Below are 10,615 nucleotides of genomic sequence, written 5' to 3' on the forward strand. Positions count from 1 at the left end.
ACCTTCTTTTTCCAACGCAGGGCTTCAAGATGTGGACGCGGGAACTGGACAAGCTCCGTCAGATAACGGCGCCGCTTGGTTGTTGTGATGGGCCGCTGGGTGAGCTCGCTTGCGAAGGTGTGCAGGGCTGCGTCGAGCTTGGGGAAGGTTGTTCATTCGCGCCAGACGTGCGTGTAGGCTACCGCTGCTCGTATCTGACCAAAGATGACAGCCAAGGCTGCTGCGCGATTTTGTCGAGTGCTCGGTACATCCAGCGCAGGCGTGCTGTATTCGGTGTGTCTGCCCACGAAGCCGTGTGGGTCTTTCATGTTGACGTATGTCGTGGCGACGGCTGTGTCTAGGAGCGAGTTGCTATGTCCCGGACTGTGACGTGTCGAGACCCGGAGCCAGTGCACTACTTGCGCCGCCGAAGTGACGCGATGTTGATACCATACACCACTGGACTATGCCAGCAAAATACTTGCAGAAGCTTAGCTTTTGACTGATACTACAAATTCGTGGATGGCTCGAGCTGGCTTGCTCTGCGCCTGGATCTTGTAGCCTGTGCGTGCTTCCATATCTTGATCCTCTAGAACGCTCGGCCTTGCGCGGAAAACCTCTTCCACTTCTTGGAAACGGCACTTGCGTGCTGATTCATAGAGTCACCACCTCGGACGTGAAGCCATATAGCGCCAAGCAATCTCTTCCATGGCCTCACCGCGGGCTCGGGTGGTAATTAAAACCGAACAACTATTCCCGCGGGCTTGTACCCTGTCATGACAGTCACGGTGTTGGGGGCACCCGAGGATGTATGTAGCGTGCTCTTTTTGGCGGTGCAGCTCGACAAGGACGGGCCATCAAGATGCGGCCGCTAGAAGACGCCACTCAAATATGATCACGCGGCCTTCCAGGTTGCATTTTGCGTTTCCATGCATCACGATGAGCAACGCATAATTTGGATCTTGGGGCATGCCGCAGATCATGCTGGGCTGACACATGAGTTCGCTTCGCTTGCAGCATAATATTAGCGACCTACATATAGTGCGGAACGACTCTACGATTGTGGATGGAGCGCAAAATGCAAAGACCCTCGTTTGCGACCAATGGGCTACACAGCGGCTACATTGTTGCCTTGGTCTCTGGCTTTCCGCAACCCATTGTCGACACTTGGCACAAAACGGTACCGGTCTGCCGCACTCTTAACCCTCCCAGACCTAAAGGCGTTATGGCTGAACTTGGCGTCTTGCGGGATACTACTGGCGTCGCTACAGACTGTCGCTACACTACGTCCTCGCCATGGAGCTGCGCTGCAAGTTCATAACGTGTGGAGCGCAGCCATGCTGCGAATCGCCAAGTGCAATACGCATGGATGTACGGCCGCGTGCGTTTTTGCAGCGCAGTCATGCAGGACCACTCTTGCTGTCAAAAGACGGCGGTGAGTGTGGGAGCATGCCGCGGCCGCTTATTTTGAATGGCTCGAAGGCCGCGATTCTCGGCTGTCGCGCACCGCCGCAGCTGGTTGGTGGTGTCGGTATAGAAAACCAAGTGTACCGTGGCGCAGCCTTTATCCAACCAGCTGGTGAGCGACCTCTGTCTGAAAGGCATGCATGGTTCACTTTTCAACTTGCCGATTTGCAACCACCATGGTCTCGTGTCTCTCTGCGCCTTCTTTCGCCTCTGCACCCGTGGCTGTTGACGCAAAGGGCATTGTCGCTACGTCGGCCATCGCCGCCGGCACCGTGCTATTCCAAGAGAAGGCGCTTGTTGCCTCCTGCTTTGGCAACATGGACATGGACGAAGGCCACGATTCCGACTGTGACGATGAGGAGTGCGGCGGGTGCATTGAAGTCGACGACGACGACGACGTCAAGGAAGAGCTCACCGAGGATGAGTTGGACTCAGTGTCCCCTGCCGTCGTAGCCAATTTCGACAAGTACATGGCGTTCTGCGAGACCCACGATGTGCTCAGCATGGTCGACATTCGCAAGAACCTCGTGAAGCTATTTCATCACTTTACTAGCGACGCGTCGACGCTCGATGTCGTCAGCAACCTCTCGGTGATCTCTGACGACGTGACGTCGTGCCTCGACACGGCTCTCGCCCTCCGCAAAGACCTCTCGGAGATCATCCCCGGTGGCCTCTCCGATGCCGACGTCGCGCACTTCATCGGCGTCCTTCACAACCACTCGCAAGCGCTCGAAGAGATCGACGGTAGCGGTTTGTTCCAATACGTCTCCAAGCTCAGCCACTCGTGCCTTCCCAACGTCAACTTGACCGTGGACGGCACGACGATTTGGGCCACAGCCATCAAGCCCATCGCAATTGGTGAGCCGTTGACGGTCGACCTCATGGATGTCTTTTACTCGGCCTCCAACGATCGTGCCGAGGCGCTCGCCACGGAAGAGATCCACTGCACCTGCGGGTACTGTACGGGTGCGATTCCGGACTTTGCTCGCGCCTTCAAGTGCAAGGACACCGCGTGCGATGGCATCGTGCACCCGACGGCGGAGAAGTACGCCTGTACGGCGTGCCATGCTGCGTGGTCGGACGAACAAGCCGAACAAGTCGAAGCGCTCGACATGCCGCTCATTGTCGCACTGGAAGCCGCATCGACGTTTGCCGAGTACGACGCCATCATTGCGGCCTCGCCACTGCACAAGTACCACCACGTGTGCTACATGGCACTCGAGAACCTTTCAGCTTCGTGGTCTGAGGACGACGACGATGAAATCGAGGTGGTTTGCCGCCGCATGCTCGAGTGCATCAACTACGTGGTGCCTTACCCTCATGAAGAGAAGACGCAGCACTATGACAACCTTGCGCAGGCTCTCATCTCGAACGGCAATGTTAACGGCGCCACCGAAGCGTACGAGCGCGCCTACGAGATGTCGTGCCTCTGCTCCGGCGCCGAGTACGAAAAGTCCGTTTTCTACAAGAAGCTTGTCGAGAACACGCCGGCGACGCGCGAAGAATGGATGGTCGCGTACGGCTTGGACGGCGACGACGATGATGAAGAATAAGCGCAGCATTACCTTTTCATAACTTAACCTTCGCCCATTAAAGTTGGATCTGCCCACCCAATTGCTTCGTACTCGCGGTCAGGCTCAGGCATCTCGAGCCCGTTACGTTGGACCATGGTCCATTGCGCGTGGCAGCGGGATGTCGAGGACCACCAATGTATCGACTTCAAAAAAAGTATCCGCGGGCGCTGGCTCGCGATCCAGGCTGCAACTCCTCCTCGGACGTCCTTCAAGTTCTGTCGTGCGACAGCAGCTGCTTGGTCAATTGGCGAGTCCCAGACGCTCAGTAGCGTGACACCATTTCTGACAGATTCGACCTGGGCGTTGGCAATCTTGAGTGTAAATTTGGAAAATGCGTGTCACGCAACCGGTAAAGGGCACTTCCCAGGCTGTGTTACACGCGGCAGAGCGCGATGGCGTGTCGCACGCGTGAATAAGCTCCCTGACCACCAACTGCGAGCGGCGCTGAAGTCACTTTCCAATCGCCACTCCAATGTTTGGACCTGCCTTCCTCGCCGCGTCGATCTCGCACGACATCACCAAGCCCATCGTGGCCACGGCGGCCTTTGAAGCCGGCACCGTCATTTTCCACGAGGAAGCGTTCGTGTCGTCCAGCTTTGGCAACATGGACATGGACAACTGCTGCGATGAGGATTGCGAAGACGACGACTGCGGTGGCTGCGCCGAAGTCGAGGAGGAAGACGAGCCCGAGTCGCTCGATGAAGACGACCTCGAAGCCGTCTCGCCCGCTGTCATCGAGAACTTTGACAAGCTCATGGAGTTTGCCGAGACGAAGGAGCCGCTCAACATGGTTGACATTCGCAAGAATCTCTTCAAGTGCTTTCACCTTGTCGAGGCGGATGCTGGCGCGCTCGCCCCTCTCTACGCGCTTTCCGTCAACGCCGATGAGTCTGCCAACTTCCTCGACGCGGCCGTGGATCTTCGTGCCCAGTTCCCCTCAGTCGTACCCTCGTGCATGACGAATGACAACGTTGCCCACGTCATTGGTGTCCTCAACAAGCACTGTCACGCCCTGGAAGAGGTACTTACTACTCGCCACTCGATTTTGGGTCTCATGCAGCACGTGTAGATCAACGGCAGTGGTCTCTTTCTCTATGTCTCGAAGCTTCCGCACGCGTGCTTGCCCAACTGCAACATCACGGTCTCTGGCACGTCGATGTGGGTCACGGCGATCAAGCCCATTGCGGTCGGCGAAACCTTGACGCTCGACATCCTCGATCTCTTTTACAGCCCGATCTCGGACCGCCGCGAGACGCTTGCCGAGGACAAGATGGAGTGCACTTGTGCGTCGTGCACGGGCGCGATCCCCGACTTTGCCCGCGCCTTCAAGTGCAAGGCCGCCGACTGCGCCGGTATCGTCCACCCGACGAACGGCGCCTTTGTCTGCACGACGTGCAACTACACGTTCTCGGCCGACGAGATCGCTGATGTCGAGATGCACGAGATCGCTGACGTCGACGAGATTGGTGACGTCGAGACGCTCAACGAGTTGGACGGCGTCATTGCGGCGTCGCCGTTGCACAAGTACCATTTCGTCTTCTACCTCGCCATCGAAGCCTTGAGTTCGGTCTCGATGGACGACGAAGAACTTCCGGAGTCGGAGGCCGCCAAAATCTACAACCGGGTGCTCGAGTGCCTCAACTACGTCGTGCCGTACCCGCACGACCTCAAGACGCAGCACTACGACCACCTCGCGCAGACGCTCATCGGTGCCGGTGACATCAACGGAGCGACGGAGGCTTACGAGAAGGCGTACGAGATGTCGTGCCTCTGCTCGGGCAAGGACTTTGAGGAGTCGGTTTTGTACAAGAAGCTCGCCGAGAACACGCCCACGAACCGCGAAGAGATGATGGCAGCCTACGGCATCGAAGTCGACGAGGACGAAGAGTAAGTTAGAGATGGTGCGCCTAGATTTGACGAATCGCATTTATATAATATTCCCGTGTCGAAGATTTCTGTTGTTGCCACGGGCTCATCGAGTCGAGTTGATCTAACAAGCAAGAGGACTTGGTCGACTACATAGCCCCCTGAATTCCGAGGTGTTCGCAAACCTGGCGTGGCAAATTCGTCAGCCGAGCCGCTCTCGTCGCATCCGGAAGCACAGCCGGTGTTAAGAACGCGTGTCAAGAACAGAATATATTTCCAGCACGATGGAGCAGGCCGTCATGATGAAGGACCGCGGGAACGCGTGCTACAAGAAGCAAAAGTTCTCAGCTGCCATCGACTGCTACACGGAAGCCATCGTACCTAGCAGCTGCGTTGTGGCCTCTCCTCAGCGTGCTCGTAGTGTCTGTGCTCGACCGTGGCCGCCTTCTACACGAACCGCGCGCTCTGCTACCTCCAGGTCGGCGGCCACACGGTCAACTTCTCACGCCAACATGATCGTAGTTGGAACGGTATCCTCAAGCTCAAGATGACTGCACACGAGCAACGCAACTCGACAGCGCCAACGCCAAAGGTCTGTTCTGTCTCTCGCGTCGCCCTCTGCAGTGCTTTGTAGCCTACTACTTGCTCGGAAAGGCGTGCGTCGGCGCGGCTGAGTATAGCCGAGGCATCCAAGCCTTTGAGATGTCGATCGAGAAGGCCCAGGGCTCGGCGACGCCAGCGACCTTTGTCGAGGACGTGCTCCAGCAGCTACGCCGGGCAAAAAAACTCAAGTGGAACGAGGTGCAGCGCGTTCGGGGGCAGCGCCATGGTCGTGTCAAGTCCCTCGTCGCGGGAATGCTCGACAGCTCCCGTCAAAGCTGCCTTCGCACGGGCGATGACCACGCGTACGCGTTTGCACGCTCCGAGTTAGGGGACCTGACGTCTGCCTAGGGTGATCCACGAAGAGCACGACCTTGTTCTTGCGCACATGATGGAGCTGCTCGAGACGTCGCCGCATGTACACAGGCGTGATCTCGAAGAAGAAGCGTGATGCTAGTGCGACTAGGCGCCCCATCAGCGCAAAATCCCAGAGTACTTTTTGTGCCCGATTGGCATGGACATCATGCTCGACCCCGTCTCAACGCCGAACGGAGTGTCGTACGACGCCCTGCGCGTCGCCGTTTGTTCGATGGGTGTCTGTTGTAGGTACGAGCGCAAGTGGATTGAACAGCATCTGGACGTGCAAGCGATCGACCCGCTTACGCGAGAGAAGCTCACGCGGGCGCAATTGCGGCCGAACGTCGGTCTGCGCCACGCCATTGAAGATTTCTTGCACGAGTTCGTCGTTCTCCGACCTACCTCGCACCTTATCAATTCGTAGGAACCCGTGGGCGTACGAAGACGAGTAATCCGAAGACTAGCGTACATCCGACGATCAACCAATTTGTTTGTACCCTGGCAATCGCGTTTCAGGGATATCTACCGACCTTGTGATGCCCCGCAGGAGATTTTTGGCCAAACGAGTCCTCACGCTTCGGTGGCTTTTTCTCGAGAGTCTCGTGCCACCACTCCACCAATGGCTTGGGCGCTGGCTGCCTCGATGCACGCACGACCTCTTGTACCGAGCTTCAAGTGGGGTATTCTTTTCTTGCCACATGGTACCTAGCGTTTTGAGAGAAAGATTGATTGCGCTGGCGGCTGCACTTTCTTTTCGCCCGACGACGACCCATGGACTTCGCCAGCTATTTCCGCAGCCTCGTCGAGGTCCGTCGCGCGCTGCATGCGCAGCCAGAGGTGAGCTTCAAGGAGTTCAAGACCCAAGAAACTATCCGCGCGTACCTCACCAACGAGGCCAAGATCCCGGCCGAGACCATTCGCTCCTGCGCCAACACTGGTACACAACGACGCCAGATACGACTGCTCGACGAGGCCTTTTTCAGGCCTAATTGTGGACATCGACGGTCCCGCGAACGAAAGCGGGTCGTCGCGCAAGTGCGTGGCCTTCCGCGCCGACATGGACGCGCTACCGATGCAAGAGAACAACCCGCACCTCGAATATCACTCGGCGCAGCCGCACGTACGCCGTCATTCTATGGCAATGCTTAATGTCTCTTAGGCTGCGCACATGTGTGGGCACGATGGACACATGGCGTCGCTTCTAGGCTTTGCCGTCTTGGTGAGCCGCCAGCGCCACTTGCTGCCACCCAACACCCGTGTTCGTCTTCTCTTTCAGCCTGCCGAAGAAGGTCACTTTGGTACTTTGCCCTCTCTCTACTTCAATGGCATGATGACGCGTCACAAGGTGCTGTCGAAATGATCAAGGACGGCTGTCTCGATGGCGTCGACGAGGTGTACGGGTACCATAACATGCCTGCGCGCTTTGGCTTGCTCCTCGTGCAGCCGGGTCCGATGATGTCGCACTCGAGCCGCTTCACAATCCGACTCTCGGGGCCGGGCGGGCACGGCTCAGCCCCCCACCAAACCACCGTCCGCCGCTCCCTCCACTTGACGAGCAGCGTTTTGATGCTACCTATATAGGACCCAATCGTTGCCGCGGGTCATATCATTGTCGCCATGCAGTCGGTTGTCAGCCGCAGCGTTCCGGCGCAGGAGAGTGCGATCCTCTCGATCACGCAGGTGCACGGTGGCGAGGCCGACAACGTCATCCCGTCGTCTGTCGTGCTCTCCGGGACGTGCCGTGACTTTTCGCCCGCGGTCTTCGACATCCTCCAAGCGCGTTCGTCACCTCTGGCGACAAGTACCAAGCTCTTGTACAACGCTAGGCATGCACGCGATCGTCGAGCACACGGCCGCGGCGCACAATGTGAAGGGCGAGCTGAGCTTCCGGCAAGGCTACCCCGTTACGTTCAACACGACAGACGAGGCCAACGTTGTTCGTGATGTTGCTCAAGCTGCGGTACACACCACAGCGATACATGCATGTGCATTGACGATGTGCACGTAGCTGGGTGTCGAGAACGTCACTGCTGCGGGGCTACCTAACCCTGCGTCCGAAGACTTTTCCTACTACCTGCAAGCACGTCCCGGTGCCTTCTTCTTCCTTGGGACAAAGGACGAGGTGGCCCCCTCAATGAGGCATGAACTCACACGCGCACTGTAGGCGATTGCCCAGAACCGCAACCTGCACAGCGATACGGTGCACATGGAGCATATATATGAGACTCACACAGCACTGTAGTTCGACTTCAACGACGGGGTGCTTCCAATCGCGGCACGAATCTTTCTGGGCATCGTGCACCATCGCCTGGGTTGCTCGCTGTACTCGGACGAGGACCTGACTGCGATTCTGGAGTCGTTGCAGTAGTTATCTCAAGATCAGTCAAGTCAGTGCATTTAATCAAAGTCTGATCCTTTCGAGTTGCAGGATCATATTGCCTCTGGGTCAGTCGGACGATGGCCAACGGAGCCTTCGGACACTGTGGCTTCGAACTTCGCTTTTGATCGGATTGGTGCAAACATTCCAGAAGAGACCAATCCAAAGTGTCTAATTTCGCTTCGAAGTACGGCATTCCGTTGCAGCACCATAAAGCGCAGCATGGCGACGAGCTTCTTTGACGACGCCGGGAAAGGCCAGCTCAGCTACTACCTCCCGACAACCGAGACGCCGCCTCCATCCCTCCATGGCCTCCGAAAGACCAACCAATGCCGCTTCGAGGGTGGCTGTTCCAAGTATGCCCAAGCAGGTACAATTCGCCCGTCGAGATGGGAGCTCACGGTCGGACAAGGTGGCATGTGCATCGCCCATGGCGGTGGCCGGCTTTGCACCGTCGCCACGTGCCCACAGTTCGATACGCGCACGTGTAAAAAACATGGGGGAACGAAAAAGTGCATGCTGCCCGACTGCACGAACGCTGCCGTCGGCAAAGCGCGAGTCTGCTGCAAGCATGGCGGTGGGCGCAAGTGCCAGGTTTCCTGAGGCTCATTTCGAAAGCACTTACGACGTACGATGTATAGACGGAAGGTTGCACCAAGTACGACGCCGGCAAAGGCTTCTGCCTTGGTCATGGTGGTGGCCGGCTCTGCAAACAGGACAACTGTCCGAAGAAGCAATATCGCCAAGGGTTGTGCTACGAGCACACCACCAAACCCATGTGCAAGCACGAGGGCTGCCCGCGCTTGGATCTCGGCAAAGGGTGTGCCAAACCACCACCACGTGTGCAGCAGCCTCACGTCGCAAGTAGCTTCTGCAAGACGCACGGTGGCGGCTACACGTGTAAGGCCGAAGGCTGCACGAAGAAGGACAAAGGGGGTGGGTTTTGCATCGCTCACGGCGGTGGCACACGCTGCCGGTCGCCCGGGTAGTTTCAACACTGCTGCAAACGACGTCATTGACCCTATGTAGGTGCAACAAGGTGAACCGCGGCGGCGGCTTTTGCAAAGCCCACGGTGGCGGTACCCCCATGCTCGTGCATTCGGTGTTCGGCATTTGCAGCCTAGGCAAAAAGTGCCAATTTACAGAGTGCAGCGAGTGGGTCCTGAACGGCGGCTTCTGCAAAACGCATGGCGGCGGCGCAGGCAAGCGCTGTTCGGTCAAGGGCTGCCTGAAGTTCAACCAAGGAGGCGGTTTTTGCCTTGCGCACGGCGGGGGCGTCAACTGCTCCGTTGAGGGCTGCACAAAGAAACAGGTGGGTCGCTTCTGTGCCTGGATGCAGATTGACGACGTTGGCCCAGACGCGGTTTGGGCTCTGCTGTGCACATGGTGGCAAGGCCCGGTGCAAGGTCCCACAGTGCGAAAAAGCTGTTCAGACCAAAGGTCTTTGCAAGGCCCATGGTGGTGTCAAACCTTGCAGGTACAACGCCGGACAGTCTCAATTTGCCACATGATTATGTGCTTAGCGCCCCCGAGTGCACGAGGCAGGCCAAGAGCCGGGGTTTCTGTATCAACCATGGCGGCGGCCAGCAGTGCAAAGCGGCCGAGTGTCACAAGACTCAGCGGGGCGGTGGTTTTTGCAAGGCTCACGGCGGTGGCCAAAAGTGCAGTCACGTACGTTCGAATTCTCTACCTTTTTTCAGCAAAACCACAGGCCGCGTGTACCAACTGGGCGATCAACGGCGGTCAGTGCGATGACCATCCGGCGGTACTGCCAATGGTATGCGACCAATCTCGTAGTCTCGTTGCGTCTGACATGGCTGAAAAGACGCCGTCGGGAGGACTGCTCTTTCCACGCACCAACGCGGCCCCTGCATCGCAACTGGCAGCAGCGCCGTTCCCAGCGTTCCAAAACGTCATCCACCCGGCGCTCGTGCAGTATTCAACGGCCATTTCGATTCTGAACCCGGCAGAAGTCGACACAATGATCTGGTCGACGACCCCTAACCGTGACGGTAGACTCCAACGGCATCGACTTCGGCCAATACGCTGACCAACCTTCTCGACACGATGCAGCTACCCCCGTACATGTACCACCCGCTGCCGTCGCTGCGGTCCTCCGATGCCCTCCTCTTCAGCGACGCCACAACGCCCGAAAAAGAGGTATGTCTTGAGAATTTTAAAGCTCTAACGACCGCGGCGCAGGCACCCCGCACAACGAGCGCAAACCGCCTTCAGCACCAGCTCAACCCTATGGCAGACGACGACGACGATCCGCACGAGTCGCGACTCAACCAAGACGCTGCCGTTGCCATGACCTCCTTGTGGTAGAATTTACGATGAGAGCTCTGTCGAAAGTCGAAAAAAGCGTTGCAGTGTACGTGTGTTGACGTTTATT

The 10,615-nt window shown here is 57.6% G+C and overlaps 5 protein-coding genes across 5 annotated transcripts; all 5 read left to right on the forward strand.

The window, feature by feature from the left end:
• The first annotated feature begins 1,555 nt into the window (after nt 1–1,555).
• On the forward strand, nt 1,556–3,060 carry SDRG_09630 (hypothetical protein). Its single transcript, XM_008615576.1, has one exon. The coding sequence runs from the start codon at nt 1,587–1,589 to the stop codon at nt 2,997–2,999; it is 1,413 nt and encodes a 470-aa protein (XP_008613798.1). The 5' UTR covers nt 1,556–1,586; the 3' UTR covers nt 3,000–3,060.
• Nucleotides 3,061–3,435: 375 nt separating this feature from the next.
• Nucleotides 3,436–4,987, forward strand: SDRG_09631 (hypothetical protein). Its single transcript, XM_008615577.1, has 2 exons — nt 3,436–4,041; nt 4,090–4,987. Exons 1-2 carry the CDS (start codon nt 3,493–3,495, stop codon nt 4,909–4,911), a joined length of 1,371 nt encoding a protein of 456 aa, XP_008613799.1. The 5' UTR covers nt 3,436–3,492; the 3' UTR covers nt 4,912–4,987.
• A 183-nt stretch (nt 4,988–5,170) lies between these two features.
• On the forward strand, nt 5,171–6,295 carry SDRG_09632 (hypothetical protein; the record flags this gene model as incomplete). The annotated part of the gene is made up of 8 exons (XM_008615578.1): nt 5,171–5,263; nt 5,308–5,364; nt 5,409–5,478; nt 5,521–5,791; nt 5,838–5,904; nt 5,953–6,044; nt 6,093–6,224; nt 6,268–6,295. 8 exons carry the CDS (start codon nt 5,171–5,173, stop codon nt 6,293–6,295), a joined length of 810 nt encoding a protein of 269 aa, XP_008613800.1.
• A 319-nt stretch (nt 6,296–6,614) lies between these two features.
• SDRG_09633 (hypothetical protein) lies at nt 6,615–8,211 on the forward strand (the record flags this gene model as incomplete). The annotated part of the gene is made up of 9 exons (XM_008615579.1): nt 6,615–6,780; nt 6,827–6,963; nt 7,003–7,141; nt 7,189–7,373; nt 7,425–7,623; nt 7,670–7,803; nt 7,852–7,965; nt 8,008–8,043; nt 8,086–8,211. The coding sequence occupies 9 exons, from the start codon at nt 6,615–6,617 to the stop codon at nt 8,209–8,211; spliced, it is 1,236 nt and encodes a 411-aa protein (XP_008613801.1).
• A 199-nt stretch (nt 8,212–8,410) lies between these two features.
• On the forward strand, nt 8,411–10,615 carry SDRG_09634 (hypothetical protein). Its single transcript, XM_008615580.1, has 12 exons — nt 8,411–8,590; nt 8,633–8,814; nt 8,862–9,040; nt 9,089–9,205; nt 9,250–9,299; nt 9,345–9,532; nt 9,579–9,697; nt 9,744–9,891; nt 9,932–9,997; nt 10,046–10,192; nt 10,237–10,380; nt 10,423–10,615. The coding sequence occupies exons 1-12, from the start codon at nt 8,443–8,445 to the stop codon at nt 10,546–10,548; spliced, it is 1,614 nt and encodes a 537-aa protein (XP_008613802.1). The 5' UTR covers nt 8,411–8,442; the 3' UTR covers nt 10,549–10,615.

This window comes from Saprolegnia diclina (assembly GCF_000281045.1).
Source record: "Saprolegnia diclina VS20 unplaced genomic scaffold supercont1.31, whole genome shotgun sequence".
In the NCBI taxonomy this organism is placed as follows: domain Eukaryota; phylum Oomycota; class Saprolegniomycetes; order Saprolegniales; family Saprolegniaceae; genus Saprolegnia; species Saprolegnia diclina.